Source organism: Thamnophis sirtalis, unplaced genomic scaffold (genome assembly GCF_051295495.1).
Source record: "Thamnophis sirtalis isolate CommonGarterSnake01/CBP01778 unplaced genomic scaffold, rThaSir2_p1.2 scaffold_1, whole genome shotgun sequence".
NCBI classification, from domain to species: domain Eukaryota; kingdom Metazoa; phylum Chordata; class Lepidosauria; order Squamata; family Natricidae; genus Thamnophis; species Thamnophis sirtalis.
Genome location: NW_028261381.1, coordinates 73,381,540 through 73,398,764, shown reverse-complemented (window position 1 = coordinate 73,398,764; position 17,225 = coordinate 73,381,540). Strand labels below are relative to the sequence as shown.

Genomic DNA, 17,225 nt, shown 5'->3' with positions numbered 1-17,225 from the left:
ACATTTTAGATTCTATTTTACTTATTTGTACTTTACAACTATATAGTGTTTTTTTCTTTTTGCATGACTTCTACCTTTTCTTGTCTATAGCTTTTTATTTAAATTAAAATATTTTAAAGAAAGCGAAGGTCTTGAAAACTGTGCCCACTTGACCTTGATTAACACTAGAAATCAGGAATAAGACCAGAATCAACAAATAAACCAATATGAATAAGAAACAATTCAAAATAATTTTATAAATTGTAAGATTTCTGCTGTATACATGGTCTGGTTACATTCCTTGTGTTTGCTTTCCAAACTCTGGTCTTCTCTTGTTCAAAGACAGCTTGTTGAATGCAAGATGGACTTAAAACCAGCCTTCAGTACATTATTCACAGGAAGCATGACACAATTCAGTTCACGGCCACGCTGTCCCAGAGACCCCAAATAAAGTTCCTCATCGCGACATTGCTAACAGGATGTAAACAATCACCATCTCCATAGCAGGATTTTCGGGGGGAAATTTATAAAGGTTAACATACGTTTGCGTGTCCCATTTGACTGAACAAGTTCAATATTTCTTTCACAGGACAGGCAAAAAAATACATCAGTTCAAGTATGAAACCAATTTGTGAGAATCACAAAAGAACCTGCATTTTTCATAAATAAGAACGACAATGGGAGGAGCACACGCTGTCGTATGTCGGATACAAAAGTGTCTGTTTTAAATTCTGGTGAGTGGTGCAGAAATTTAAAAAATAACCCAAAACCATGACAAACAATTAGGCCATCCCCACGCACGCACACACGCATCCTTTCCCCAGCGTTTCCTCAAAGGTTAAGGAGCCCAAGAAGAACAGGCTCCTATGTGAAAATGTGTCCAGCTGCAGGAAGGTCTTCTGCATCCAGTTTCCAGGGTGGGGTGGGTGGGGAGGGTGAGAAGGGATTGCAACATGCAATGGTGTATTTCTGCCTCCCTCGAAGGGAAGGAAAACATTGTCATCCGGAGAAGCTTTTCTACTTCTCCCACGGTTGTTTCTCATTTCCTGGTTGAGTCATGAGGCTCTTCTTCAGCATCAGTCTTTTTTGTGTTTCCTGATGTGTTTGTATTTCTCCACGTATGCCTTCACAAGATTAGCCACCTTCATGGGATTGATTTCACCGCTTTTGCTGTGACAGATCTGTAAAGAGAGCCAAAGGGTAGGTCAGTTCCAGGAGTGGAAAGTGCAAGCAGCACTTTCTGTATTTCTTAAGATTGACTTAGCAGGCTATTGCTGTGTCAGCTGCTAAAAACTAATCACCAAGACAACCACACTCAGACTTGTTTACTTACCTTTTTTTTCTGCCTTCTCTTTCACTCACACATGCTAAAACAGCCACCCTAAAGAAGAAAATATAACAATGCCACAATTCCAACCTTTTGCACAGCTTTCCGAAGAATATCCTTGTATTCCTCCTTTGTGATCTCCCTCTTCTGGTAAAAGGGTTTAATTGCAAGTTTCACTTCTTCCACCGCCCTCTCTTGCATGTGAAGCTTCTTCATGTACTGCAAGGACAGACAGGAGGCTAATTCAGTAATCTCTGTGCTATGAGCATCTCACAATATTCAGTCAAAACCTCCTCTGTTACATACATTTTGCCACGTTCATTTTTTTTGCTGCTGTACAATAAGAACATTTTTTTCAGGATTAATAGCATAAACTGTTCTTCCTTTAAATTCTTTGGAAAAGATAAGTGGTTGGATTTCATGAGAAAGCATTTTGTGTGATCTGAATAGAAGCTCAGAACCAATTTCTTCATTAATTTAGATTTGTTGTACAAGTAGTCTTTTCTTACTGTCCACTCATTTAGTGACCGTTCAAAGTTATGATAGCACTGAAAAAGGAGACTTATGACCAGACTTTGAAGTTGCAATTGTTGCAATGTCCCCATGATCACGTGATCGTGATTTGGGCACCAGGCAACCAGCATGCTTTTGCAATGACCGCAGTACCCCACAATCCTGTGATCACCATTTATGACCTTCCCTGCCAGATTCTGACAAGCTCAATGGAGAAACTCGCAAGAAGTCATAAGTCAGGAACATGTGATGTCATGCTTAATGACCCATGATGATATGATGACCAGAGGTGACATTGTAAGTCAGTGCAGTCAAGTGATGTTTCACTTAAGAACTGCACCACTTAAGTGTTGAGTTGGCAGTCCTAATTGTAGTCATTAAGTCAGGACTATCTATACTAGGTAAGAGTCATATTGAATCAGACCCCAAACCTGTATAGTCTTAGGATTTTTTTCCCCATAGACACTTCTAAATGGCCTTGGATGTACAGAATATAAGCACAATACTGTCTTCTCTAATTTTTCCTATAATTAGTATACTGCCATCAAATCAGTAACCATTGATACACTGCATGCATTTGTCTTAAAATATAGAACTTGAGAGCCATCCCTGTTTTTGCAATAGCAAATGCTATATTTTTACCATAGTTGGCCATTCACCTAAAAGCAGCCGCATAAGATTCAGCTGTAATAGTGGAGTTTGCAGAAACATTTGATAGATAAGTACATTTAGACAGTAAGAAGTCTTCCAGAGTCACCTTGTAGGGGAGACGGGTGGCATAGAAATAGAAAGAAAGAAAGAAAGAAAGAAAGAAAGAAAGAAAGAAAGAAAGAAAGAAAGAAAGAAAGAAAGAAAGAAGGAAGGAAGGAAAGAAAAGCAAGCATAAAGTTAAAACTTTGGCAGGATTTCCTATTCCAACAAGGGCTTTAGTGTGAACACTGCACACTTTCCTACCTAAACAAAACATCCTAGCAATATACAGTTTAGAATATTAGATTGGGGAGACCTGAGTCCCCAGCTGACTTTGAGAGTGACTGAACCAGGGACGTGCAGTCAGGGGAGGCAGGGCCTCACCACTGTCATCATGAAAAGAAAAAACATGTAAAAGGAAAAAGGCTGAGGTAGTTGCTGCCAGAGTCACAATGGATGACTCTGCTTAGTGCTTAACTGCAGGAGGAGGCGAGAGAACCACGTCCCTCCTTTACTCTATCTTTATGATCACTTGAGCAGTTAAGCAAGTGTTAAAAGGTGAAAAATTCCTTATGCAAAGGAGGCACATGATTCTCTCGCCTCCTGCAGAGGGCATTTTTAAGAGGCTTTTTAGAGTTCTCTGGGAGCAACTAGCTCAGTCTGACCTCAGAGCTCTTGCCTTTCTCCTTTTACATTTTTTTTCTTTTCATGATGGCAGGCAAGAGCAGAGTTGAAATCCTCTCTGAAACAGCTGGAAAAGGTGCGTGTGTGGGGAGGGGGGGAAGAATTCAAAAAGTTTGATTGCAAACACACACACACACACACACACACACAGCTGGATAAAAGTATATAAGCCCAGCTTCAGTGATTACAAGTTTGAAAAGGTAACATGGCTCCACCTGCAATCAAAGGCTCGGATCGGAAGGCAGCAGGGGAAGGGTGTGGGGTATGGCAGAGGAGCTGCTTTCAAGCCATTGGAAAATATATCCAATCCAACCTCTATGTTTGTGTTTGTTTGAGAGTGAGGGAGGGAGGGAGGGATCCAACTTCTCTGTGTGCGTATATCTGTTTGAGAAGGGGGAGAGGGAGAGAGGGAGGAAGGAGGGGGAGGGAGAAGAAAAAGAATGAAGGAAAACTTATTTTGCAAGGGGGGGGGGAAATACTGTCGCTTTAAATCGGAACTGAGCATGCCTGGCTGTGGAATTCTGGGAGTTGAAGTCCAAAAGTCTAAAAAAATTTGAAACCCCTGTGTCAGTGCCTCACCAGCTATAAACCACACCGCACGTCACTGCTCTGAACTCAGTATTTTTTTTTCTTAGAAAGAGATGATGCAGATGAAATACTGAATGGACAGAAGCTAGAATAGAGATCATCCAATGAAACTGATCAGCAATATTTTACAAGAAATATTATGAACTGCAACATTAATGTATGCAGCTCCTGGCCACAACCATGGGTTATAGCAACTAACATAGATTCCTTAAAGTAGGTGGCACTTTCACAGAAGACGCCTTGAACAATTGTTTCCCCAATGAAGAAGTGTCAGCTGTCTGGAACCAAATAACAGATAAAACCATCAACAAAGACATTCAAGACCAGCAGGCCAATTTTCAGATTTTATATCCTTAAAAATGGATCAGCTGGACTTAATGACATCATCTAGCTAGCCACCTACCTCTTCATTTTTTGTTTTATCCACTGGAGACTTAGATGCTTTGACTTTTTCTTCTGCATCTCCTGTGGAAGCCTCCTGAATACTTGGTTCTGAAGCTGTGGTCAAATTGCCCCCAGATTCTGGAATTAACTCCTGCTCTGCCATGCAGGTGAGCAGAGGAAGATTCCCTTGTACAATGAACTGAACAGTGGGCTGACTGACCGGCGCATAAGGGGGGACAGCTGAAGGAAGTGGTACGGTCAACGCCAGGTTCTGATTGTAAACCTGAAGAAGAGAAACAGTAGTTAGTCACCATTTATGTTTAAACACCGAGTCTGCAGAACCCTCTCCCAACACTTCAAGAAGGGCTGTCTTCACCAGAACTTTGCATGACCAGCTGCCAATTCAAAAGGGCTTCGTTCCTATTGCTGATGAACAATGAATGGTCCTTGACTTTTTTTTACAAAAAGTGTTTTTATGGAACTTAAAACCTTGTTCTGAAATCTCATCCAATGAATTAGGGGAAGAAAGAGATCATAAATAGAACAGGTTGTAATCCAAAGGTTGCTGAGTAGTCTGGGCAATATGTAACGTACTGCAGGTAAGGGAGGAAGAGTATTCTGCAATGAAATCGGGTGGGACACAAGTTCACAGATGGGAGTGGAATGGCCTTCCATCATGCTCAACTTCTGGAGTGGGAACCAACCTGAGAGGAATCTAGATCGGGAAACATAGGCTCAGGAATCATATAATTGGTTGGAGGAGGTTCAGTTAACTGCACCTGATTTAACGACTGGGTCAAATCCTCAGCTTTCCAGACCCCTTCCTTCGGTTTCTGCTGTTTACAAAATGGCGTCCCTAAAAATTCCCCAAAAGAAGAAAACAATTTCAGCATAGCAATATATCCAGATGATCACAGCAGATAACACATCTCATCTAATCCACATTAGAACTGTTTAAGAATATATTTGAAGCAAATCTTATACAATACAATAGCAGAGTTGGAAGAGACCTTGGAGGTCTTCTAGTCCAACCCCTTGCCTAGGCAGGAAACCCTATACCGTTTCAGACAAATGGCTATCCAACATCTTAAAGACTTCCAGTGTTGGGGCATTTACAACTTCTGGAGGCAAGCTGTTCCACTGATTAATTGTTCTAACTGTCAGGAAATTTATCCTCAGTTCTAAGTTGCTTCTCTCCTTGATTAGTTTCCACCCATTGTTTCTTGTTCTACCCTCAGGTGCCTTGAAGAATAGTTTGACTCCCTCTTCTTTGTGGCAACCCCTGAGATATTGGAACACTGCTATCATGTCTCCCCTAGTCCTTCTTTTCATTAAACTAGACATACCCAGTTCCTGCAACCATATGTTTTAGCCTCCAGTCCCCTAATCATCTTTGTTGCTCTTCTCTACACTGTTTCTAGAGTTTCTAGAGTCTCAACATCTTTTCTACATCGTGGCGACCAAAACTGAATGCAGTATTCCAAGTGTGGCCTTACCAAGGCATTATAAAGTGGTATTAACACTTCACATGATCTTGATTCTATCTCTCTGTTTATGTAGCCTAGAACTTTGTTGGCTTTTTTGGCAGCTGATGCACATTGCTGGCTCATATTTAAATGGTTGTCCACTAGGACTCCAAGATCCATCTCACACTTACTACTATTGAGCAAGGTACCTCCTATACTGTGCATTTCATTTTTCTTGCCTAAATGTAGAACCTTACTCTTCACCATTGAATTTCATTTTATTAGATAGTGCTCAATGTTCAAGTTTGTCAGGATCCTTCTATATCTTAAGCCTATCTTCTGGAGTGTTGGGTATTCCTGCCAGCTTGGTGTCATATGCAAATTTGATGAGTTCCCCATCAAATGAGTTAAATAGTCCTGCTTTCTCCCTGTTGCTTGTCACTTTTTTGCCATTTTCTCCCAGAAATGGACCAATTGATTCCTTAACTTTTTTCTTGTTTTTAACATGTTGGAAGAAGCTTTTTTTGTTATTTTTTACTTTTGTGGCAAGCCTTTCTTCATTGTGAGCCTTAGCTTTACTTACTTCATCTTTACAGGCTCAGGCTATTTGCTGATATTCTGCCTTAGTTATGTCCCGCTCCTTTCCACTTTTTATACTTATCTTTTTGTCTTTCAATTTGTCACAGAGCTCTTTATGCAGCCATGCTGGTTTCTTTTGGGAGCTGTTATTTTTCTTCTTCATTGGTATTGTGCTAGACTGGGCTTTTGTAATCTCATTTTTCAAAATTTCCAAAGCTTCTTGAGTTGTTTTCCCCTTGAGGATTCTCATCCATGGGATTCGTCCCAAGCTCTCTCTAAGTTTATTGAAATTAGCTCTCAAAGTCCAAGACTCTAGTTTGACTTTGTTATACTACTTGTGTTTGCATAATGTTCAATTCCAATATTGCATGGTCACTTGCCCCCAGGGTTCCTATGGCTTCAACACCTTCTATCATTTCCTCTCTATTACTGAGAATTAAGTCCAATATGTCTGATCCCCTTGTTCCCTTCTCTACTTTTGGGGAAACAAAGTTGTCTGCTAGGTTCATTAGGAACCTGTTGGATCTTTCACTTGGTGCAGAGTTTGTTTCCCAGTTGATGTCAGGGTAGTTAAAATCTCCCATTACTATTGTGGTGTGCTTCCCACATACCTTAGTTAGCTGACTAGCAAAAAGTTCATCTGCTTCCTCTGCTTGGTTGGGTGGCCTGTAGTATAGACCTATGGCAATGTTGTTTCCCCGCAACCTTTAATATTGACCCAAGTGCATTCAAGATAGTTCTCATCACTGTTGTGCTCTATTTCTGTAGAAATGTAGTTATTTCTTATATATAGTGCAACTCCACCTCCTTTTTTATTTGATCTATTTCTTTTAAATAATTTAAATCCTTCTAGCTGTATGTTCCATTTGTGGGTTTCATCCCAGCAAGTTTCTGTAATGGCAAGAATATCGTATCTGCCCTCATTTACTTGAATTTCTAATTCACCCTGTTTATTCCTCATACGCTGTGCATTGGTGTATAGACATTTGAGTCCATTTTGATTGACCCTGTGTTTACTGTCTACATAACCTGTGTTATGCCTGACAGCCCCTATTCTCTTACACTTGTATGGTTCATGCACATGGTATGGCACTCACTATTAAATGCTTGGTTTTGCTTGACAGCAGGAGTGATAATCTTACCCGCACAAACATCTATGTTATATGCACTGATAACCCTATGAGTTTTAGATTGCTGGGGACAGAAATGTTCTGTATCAATTAATTTTCTGTCCCCTCTGTTCAGTTTAAATGTTTATCCAGAAAATCTGTGAATGTAATGCCAAGTAACTCAGTCCCTTTCTTGGGTGCAAACCATCTCTTTTGTACAGTTTTCATTGGACCAGCTGCAGGCATCATGACTAATAAAACCAAAGCCTTCTCTTTTGTATCACTCCTTTAGCCACACATTAAACTCTGCTACACGCTGGCCCTTCCCTTTTTGTTCCTTATATACTGGTAAAACCTCTGAAAAGATAAGCCTACAACCTACACTACTAAGTTCATACCCCAAGCTCTGGAAATCATTCTTCACAGAAAGTACATCTTTTTGGGACAGATCATTTGTGCCAAGATGTATAGTAGCATCAACGTCACAGTCCTTACTTGCATTCTTGACTATCTTAAGAATATGCCTCTTGTCTCTGCTGGCAGTAGCACCTGGCAGACACCTGACCTCCATATCCTTTCCTAAATTTACATCCCTTACGATTGAATCACCAACCAGAAGGTGATTTCTCTTCTTGTTCGACTGATGTGTGATACCTGGTTCCCCATTTTGCCTTTCCGAATAAATTTCTTCATTTTGGACCACGATCCCCTGCTTATTTGAGTCATCATTATCACAACTACCTTGACCTGTCTCTTTAGTGTCCCCATTAAGGTCAGCATGGGCACTATATCTGTTATGCTGGGTCACAGCAAAAGCGTTGTGCTTATGGTTCACAGCTCTCACCCTGCCAGATGCCACGGTTGTCCAGACTGCTTTTCTCCTGCAGGATTTTTGTGGTAGAGGTGGCTGATAGTGTGGCATCTCCATAGAGTGGAATGGCCGAATTGGGCACCTTATTTCTGCTCGGAGATCACAGATTAGAGATTCTAGATAGGCAATCTCTTTATGTAGATTAGTAATTTGTTTACAAAGGGGACAGTATCCAAATTTGAAAAGAGTACTGCGAAAGACAGGTGCAAAACAGCTATTACATTGAACTAAGCCGGCCATTTTGAAATAAAATAAAATCACAATCTCAAGCACATTAATCCAGAAAATATTATTGGACTACTGCAACGTGCTCTACATGGGGCAGCCCTTGAAGAATATTCGGAGACTTCAGCTTGTCCAGAATGCAGCCGCGCGAGCGATCATGGGTGTACCTCGGTTCACCCACGTAACATCTATCCTCCGTGAGCTGCACTGGCTGCCTATTGGTCTCCGGATACGCTTCAAGGCGCTAGTCGTCACTTATAAAGCCCTTCATGGTATTGGACCTGGGTACTTGAGAGACCGCCTGCTGCCAATTACCTCCACTAGACCGATTAGATCCCACAGATTAGGCCTCCTCCGAATTCCATCTGCTGGCCAGTGTCGACTGGCAACTACCCGGAGGAGAGCCTTCTCTGTGGCTGCTCCGACCCTCTGGAATGAACTCCCCGTGGAGATTCGAACCCTCACCACCCTCCAGGCCTTCCGCAAAGCCCTCAAAACCTGGCTGTTCCGACAGGCCTAGGGCTAAAGAGCTGTTGCCCCCATCTCGAATGGTATGACTGTTGTGAGTTTTAAATTATATATTGTTATGTTTGTTTTTAAATTTTTGTCTGTATCCCCCTTCCCCGGTTCGAGTTGTGAGCCGCCCCGAGTCCCCCTTCGGGGGAAAAGGGCAGCATACAAATACAATAAACTGAACTGAACTGAACTATTGCTATTTTGGTTTATAGATATATGATTCTAAACCTAGTCCTCTTTGTCTCTCTGACTCCCCCCTTATAGCCAGCAGCTCTAACCACCAGCCTCAGGAAAGTTCAAATGAAATGGAGTTAAAGGGCCACTACCTTTGTCTCTGACTCACACACACACCCCTTGTAGAAAACAGCTCCAATCACCAGCCTCAGGAAGGTTCAAAAGGTTTATTTTAGCACAAAGGCTATTCTCAGTTTTTAGAAAGACCTCCACATTCAAACTGACTAGCATCTTACATCCTAGGTTGAGTGATACTTAGCACACCTGTTGTGATTCCAGAATAAGGGTGAAGGTAACTGAATCCTCAAGCTATATAACATTCCTACGGATTACTAACATACCACGTATACATTATGTACAGGAAACATGGGTCAGTTAACACTATGCCTGGCATTTCCTTTGATCCTTGCATCTGAACTAGAAAGTTATGATTTGCAATTGCCTCCAAATTACAGTCAAGCTTTGGTTTACAATACTGGCTAGGAGGTCAACTGTCAGTTCATAAAACACAAAAGAATGAAGGAGACGAAAGGAGGGGGGAAAAACCCACTAAAAATTAAAAATCCATCATATGACAGTACAATGCAAAGGACATGATAAATAGAGCCAAGAGGGATTATTACTCAGGAAATGTTCTCAGAGATCTGTAATTACCCTCCTAAATGTAACATATACCTGATTTGTACCTGTCTATCACAATAATCCTTAACCTTCTCCTTTACAGACTACGTATCTCAAAACTTTTCAGAACAATCATATGAGACAACAATCAACAATGCTGCATCCATGGAACTGGGGCACATATGTCTCCCCCTATTTCCCAATATGTCTCTGCACAGTTCCCACTTACACATTGTAAATGTGTATCAGAAATCACATCAACAGTGAATCTCACAAGATGTTGTTTGAATCAAGATCAACATAATTTTTAAAATGGGAAAATTGGATTTTATTCTAAATTGTGCTTCATTTTTTTAAAAAATCATCTTACTTACTTGCTGTTTTATCTACGGCCACCGTATCACTTTCTTCTTCTTGAAGATTCCACGTAACTCTTTTCACTAATGATTTAGATTTCAACACAGGACTCTGAACTACTGCTTCCAGTTCAGTCTTATTTTTATCAACTGTACTTTCAACTAATACAGGCTCTGTATCTTTTGACAGAACTGGCATTTTGCTTTCAGGCAAAGTATGAGATAGACTTGCTTCATCACAGCTTGGTGTATATGCCTGCTTTTCGGGAAGAGAATCTATTAAGAAAGGACATACATCATCATCATCTTCTTTAATTTCAATTTCCTCCTGTTTCTCACTGCTTTGGTTATCAAATATTGATGAATCATAGTCTATTGTCAGTTCAGTGGAGGAATCTATATTATCAGGTAACACTTCAAAATCTGTGAAATCCAGTTGGGAAGGAAGTACCTCATTATCTAACTTATCATCACCCACTCTAGTAGTCTCATCAAATACAACTTTAATTATGTTATCTTTTGAAGAAATCTCTTGTACGGGTGTTAGATCACAATAAATATTTGTTGCTTCTTGCTCTGTGTTGTCCAACTCCTGTTCCCAAGAAAGAGAATGCTCAGAATTTTTGATTTGGTCATCCAAAGATCTGAGCTCTTTTTCTTGAAGAGGTTGTAGAGACACCTTTTTTGGTTTGTGTTTCTTTTCTTTGGAGCAGGATTGAGACTGTACTGGCTTTTCCTTAGATTTAGATCCTTTTGATTCATGGGGTTTTAATTCGGGAGGTGATCTTGAACGCCTTTTATGTTTCTCCCGAGATCTAGATCCTTTTGTATCTCTTGAGCTTGAGGTCCTCTCCTTCTCATACCTATCATAGCTCCTCTCTCTTTTGTGTTTCTTTTTTTTAGCTCTCTCAGCACTATTTGATTGGGAACATTCTGGATCTCTTGCTCTAGAATGCTTTTTCTTTTTCTTGGTGCCATATATTTCAAAAGAAGAATTGCCAGGACTACCAGATTGTGACCGAGATCTCTTATGCTCTTTGGGCCAGCCACTTGTTTTTTTGTCTTTAGTTTTAGTTTTTGCTTTCTTTTTTTTCGATCGCTCGTGGCTACTGGAACAATCACTAGATGACCGACGGGTTTTCGCTTTAACTCCATGGCTTTTGCTATATTTCTTTTCAACGGAGTGGGACACTGATCTGGAACTTCTTTCCCTTGAATGTGTCCTTGATCTAGATCTTGATTTACTACGTTTGCCTTCTTTGATGTCTATCTTTTTAATTTTAACTTCTCTTTGACCCTGAGAACTGGAATTTGATGGGGATCTCGAAAAAGACCGTTTTCTTGCTTGCACACTTTTAACATTTTGCTGCTGTTTTCCTATTGAGGGGCTAACTAATTCCTTTTTTACCCTAACTGTATCCCAATCATCTTCAAAATCAACGCCAGGGCTATCTTTATCCTCGTCATTTATCTGCTCTGCATCAGTAACTTGCTTAATAGCTGAGGAGCTACAGGGTGTACCTGAGTCTTCATTATCATCAATTTTATCTTGTTCTTCATCAGAAACCTGTTCTACAAATCTCTCCTTTATTACCATATCATCATGAGATTCTGCGTTACTTGAAGGGGCCTCCAACGAATCAACCTCAGATTCAAAGATATTTTCCAGCGGGTAAGGAGTAATGCGGCGCACGGTTTGGAAGGTCTGAACTTTTGAACTTCCTATGGATATTGTTCTGGTAATATTAGTGAGGGGGAGCCTTTCAGGGCTACTGTGTGTTGAGCTTGAGTCAGAGCCTGTGGGATCAAAAGGATCGTATATTTCACTTTTGACAGGTTTCGCTTTTTTCAATGAGAAAAGGGGTGAAGGATTCTCCTTCTGTTGCACTTTATTGTCCACCGGTCGAAACGTATTGCAAAATCCGGGATTACACAGTCTGTTAGAATGAGCCACGTTTCCAGGGATGTTGATTTTAAAGCTCTCAAAGGAGGAACTTCCAACTTTCCCTCTTGCTGAAGAAAACGAGGAACTGCCATGAGCAGAACTTGCAGAAGTTGAATGCGTTTGTTGCTGAGTAGCTTGTGGCTTGCTGGTTTCCATTCTGTTGCTTTTGATTGGCTGGCTTGTGTTTCCTTTGCCAGTCAACTGTGTTATACAGGAGCTGGGAATGTTATTAGTTTGGTCAGTGGCAGGTTGTAGTCCCAGGTGTCCACTGTTTGCTTCCTTCTTAATCTTTGGTATTCTTGGAAGTTCAGAGATATCAGGCCTTTTAGGAGAAGATTTCAAAGGCTGTTTGCCATAAACTGCTTTTGAAATGGAACTGGGGTTGTTGTTTGGTTTAGGAGGTGCAGAAAGAGGGCCCAACGGTAGTTTAGAGCCTCCATTAAATTTGAATGAGTCACCCAGTTTGCTCCCGATTCTATTCAGATTGGTTAAATTATGAGTCTGAACAGATCTTGGAGTCATGGAGTAATCAAATCGAATTGGCGCCCTTCCAATTGTAGCATGTGGCGAGGTCACTGTTCTGTTTGTTACGCTTAGTGACAATGGCGATGACGAGCAAGGCTTTGAGACAGGAGTTTTAGAGTTGAAAGAATCAGTGCCAGAGTTTGTAATTAAGGTCTCCAAAATTGGTGTCCTTGACTGGGAATTGTCCTCCAAAGCTTCGTCTGCTTGTGAACTGCCACGCAGTAATGGGACTGAAAACAATTAAGAGAAAAATGAGTTTTCATACATGTGCTCATATTAATACAAAAAAACATTGCAATGTTAAAATGAAAGAAAAACATTTTGAGCAGTGGTTATCCTTATGAAATGAGCTATCACTGAAATGTTTTTAGAAAATTATTTCATTGCAAGTATTTTTATATTAGATGAAACTATAAAAATTCTGGCCTGCTACAAAACCCCCAAGAACTACAAACAAAAATAAAAAAACAGAATACAATTAATAAAAAGGGAAAAATTATAGACTATTTAGAAAAGTCACATGTAAATTAATTATTAAACAATGTATAAAAATTTCAAATTAAAAATATTTTTTCTTGTGAAATATGCAATCTGTAACAAAGAAGAACATATTGCATTATTTTTGATTAATGAGAAATGATTTCTCAAATACTTCTCTTGGCAATTGCTTCGTGATATAATCAAAGTTAATTAACACATATTGAAATACTACATTCAATCTTAGGGGCTTTTAACACAGCAGTAAGTGATCTGCTCATGCTCAAATCAATGCTCTGTTTCTAAAATTAATCTTAATTTTAGAAAACCCCTCTTATATGATAAGCTATTTCAAAACAATTCCATAAACATCTATTTGTATTGCTTCCAGATTTAAAAGTTGTCTCCTTTTACAAAATCTAGATATTCCATATATTGAGTTCCTTTTTTGAAACAAATAAGCATAAACATTCTCTAATTGCTTCCAACCCAAGATTTAATGTTAGCAGAATGTGAATGTAGTAATTATCTTAGTCTTTAACCAAATATTACAAAAATTAAAATATTCTTCTAAGGGGAAAAAAAAACCCAGAACACATGTATAGATTTAGACTCAGTCCACCTATGCTTTGCATTGACAATACTCAGTCCTCGTGAGACCAAATGGCTCTGGGAATTTGAACACTTCATCCCCGCCTGGCTCTGGGCACATTTCAGCTTTGGTTTTGAACAGGATGGCAGTACTTCAGACAAAAACCACTGTGCAATCTGGAGTTCTTTCTAGACTCAAAGCTCTTGCTTCAAGAGCTCCTGGTCCTTTGTCTGTTGCATCCTTTCCTGGATCGGGAGATTCTGTTCAATCACTCATGCCCTAGTAAACCTCTTGATGAGACTACTGTAAAACACTGTACATGAACTGCCCTTAAAAGAGTAATCAGAAGCTTTACCCTGGTACAGAATGTGACATGTGACACCTCTGCTCCAAGAGCTGCGTTGGCTACCAATATGCTTCTGGGTGTAATTCAAGATGCTGGTGTCACCTCTGAAACCCTCCATGGCTTGAAGGAAGGCCACCTGCAGAACCATCTCTCCATGAATATTTCTACCCATTCCCATCAGGTTCCGCAGGAGGGGCATGCTTCAGGTCTGTCCATTTCAGAGTGTTGTTTGGTAGCACTCAGGAAGAAAAGCCTTTTCTTCCATGGCATATATGACTCTGGGAGGGCGAAAAACAGGCCTCCCAGAAGTTCCGGAAGACCAGAAATGGGCCTGTTTCTGGCCTCCGGAGGGTCTCTGGAGCGCAGGGGAGGCCATTTTCGCCCTCCTGGAGGTTCGAGGAAAGCCTCTGGAGCTTGGGGAGGGAACCCCCCCCCCTCCATGTGTGCATGTGATATAGCTTGTTTTCTGATTGTTTGGATTGTGCGATTTTGTTTTTCCCTATGTACATTTTGTTAGCCACTTAGAGCAGGGGTGTGAAACTCGCAATGACACATTGTTGTCCTGTAACATATCCCTTCGCTAAAATGGGGGTGGGGGGGGCAGCATGTGTCACACCCGGCCCGAAGGCAGCGAGTTTGACACTCCTGACCTAGAGCCACATTTTTGAAATGGGTGGCTATATGAATCAAAATAAATAAAATAAGATAAAACTAAATAGTAAAACTAAAATAAAAACTAAGGCTGTTAAAAGCTTTAGATCTCACCAGTTTTCTTTGCTGTTAAGGATCCATCTCTATTAATAACAACATCAGAACCACTCATCATAAGGAGGCTCTGTCCAGTCAGGATGCTCCCCAACAAGTCGGGCACAGGGGCTGGTTCAGCTTCTGGCTCAGTTATCAAGGCAGGAACACCCCTCCTATAAATCAGAGAGTTTTTGTATTGCACAGAGGTACGCCAATTGCATCAACTTAGTAAATTAGCTTTCCTTAGAAGTTCAGAAGTACAGTTCATGAACTCAGCACAATGATATGGTTTTACACAGGCAACACTTATTTTAAAAGACTGCTGCCCGTTCTTTCTTTTAAAAAAAAGGCAGCACAAAAAATAAAACAATTATGATAAGGAAACAAAAGCTCAGGTACAGTTTTTTTCTCTAGAGACTACAGAAGGAAAAGCATTGGAAAAAATGCAATATTGTATCCCATACGTCCATGCAAGGTTATCCAAGGTGTGGTAGAAGCCCCAAAAAATGAAAATCCTGAAAGGGCTGAAGATGGGTAGTATGTGTTTATGGGAACTGGGGAGAACTCAGACTCTGAATGGGTTGGCAATGATCCAGAAGGACCAAGTGCAAAGCAGACCAGTGTTCTCTTCTCTCTCATCAGCACCCAAATGGCCTCAGTTACCTGGAATGCATTTGAGCAATTGGACTATGAAGTGCAATCTTTTCTGGGCAATAATGCCAAGTCAAAGTAGTCTATCTTCTACAACAGGGGTGTCAAACTCAAGGCTTGTGGGCCAGATTCAGTCAGCGGGGTGCTCAAATCTGGCTCGCAGGGCCGGCCTGGAAATAGCAAAGGACCAGCCCGTGGTGCCTCTGGCAGTCAAAACAGGGCGCAGGGGGGCTGTGCACGGTGCCTCTGGCAGCCAAAATGGGGTGCAAAGGGGCTGCACACAGCCCCCATGCCCAGTTTTGGCCGGCAAAGTGCTGCAGGTGGTGTCCATTCTGTCTCAACCAGCAGCCGGCCCATGGAGAACTACAATGCTGATCCGGCCCAAAAAAAATCCAGTCTGACACCTGTTCTACTAGGTTCATGGTTAAGCTACCTCAGTGCTTGTTACACAGTGCCATCCTTGAAGACAAACTGAAAATGCAGCTGGTGGAAAATATAGAAAAGGCTTGTTTGAAACATTTTCCAGAAAACCTGTAACACAGGTTTTAAAGGAACACATACTTAAATCCTCTTCTTCTCAGTAACAACTATCTTCAAATTTTAAATTAAGAATCTAAGATTAGTATGTTATATGTGGATGCAGAAGTGGGCCTTCTTTGCTGCAGATTTTGTACAGGTAGTCCTCGATTTACAGCAGTTTGTTTAGTAACCATTCAAAGTTAAAAAGTACTGAAAAAAGTAACTTATGACTGTTTTTTTCACTCCTGAAGTTAAGCTATCACCTATACTGTTTATTTTTCAGTGTCAGCTGAAGTCTTACTTTTTATCCATGCATTTGGGTTTTAACTAGTGAATTATATGCCCAAATAAATACAATGGTTAAAAACAACCAAATGTAAAAAGAAAAAGCCACAATTCTTTAATCCCATTGAATTAAATGTGTTGCAAGTTTAAGAATTCAATGTAAGTATCAGATGCAACAGTTCAGTTTCTTAAAAAAAATAGTTGCGAAGTGGGCTTTTAAATTATAACATAGCACACTACAATCTAAGGCACATCCCATTCCGCATGAAGAGTATAGAAAAGGAATTGCAAAAAAGCAATATGTAGAAAGGAAGAAAAAACAAAGGAGAAATAAATCTTAGAATGATTGAAGTTTTTTTCTCTTTCAAAATGAGCATTTGCTTGGAATTGGCAAATGAAATATATATCTTCAATTTTATACCCTAAGTTTCGATTAACAAGTGATCCTAAAATCTATAACAGAGCACCTTAAATCCTCTTCTATCTATACAAATGTGTCTCAATCTTAAGATCATACGCAAGAGGCCCTGCTTTGTGTTCTCAACTAGAAATACGATGAATTCAGAATTCATAGATTTTTTTTTTTTGCAGTACCACCTACATTATGGTAAGCCATGTCCAAATAATTTGCTCTGCCTACAGGAACTACTTTTTTTCAGCAAATAATTATAACCTGCTTTTTTAATAGGATTATTTGAATATTATTTTGACTGAGCGGTTTTAGGTAAACTTATTGAAATTTATGTCAACTTCATGGGATCATCTCAAAACATGTCAACTGGCAAAATGGGAAGAGGTGATATTAGTCCACTCTTCTTCCCATTCTCTCTTCCCCAGCAGCAACACTCTCACTGATCTGTGATCCACACCACACAGCAAGATGGAGAAACCTCAGAGCATAACTCCTATTCAGCAAAGAGCAAAACTGCACCAGATCGAAAGCTTCCCGGTAACTGAAGGCATCGTTCCAGCCAAGGGAGACTTTTGCTCTATGCA

The 17,225-nt window shown here is 40.3% G+C and overlaps 1 protein-coding gene across 1 annotated transcript in view; it reads right to left on the bottom strand.

Annotated features, from left to right (window-relative positions):
* Positions 1-894: 894 nt before the first annotated feature.
* The window catches only part of PHRF1 (PHD and ring finger domains 1), a 38,365-nt gene continuing 22,034 nt past the window's right edge, over positions 895-17,225 (bottom strand). The window contains 7 exon segments of the mRNA XM_087716120.1: positions 895-1,066; positions 1,068-1,160; positions 1,397-1,525; positions 4,185-4,448; positions 4,945-5,021; positions 10,161-12,842; positions 14,793-14,947. Of these exon segments, the coding sequence (XP_087572246.1) occupies positions 1,019-1,066; positions 1,068-1,160; positions 1,397-1,525; positions 4,185-4,448; positions 4,945-5,021; positions 10,161-12,842; positions 14,793-14,947 (3,448 nt within the window). The 3' untranslated portion in view covers positions 895-1,018.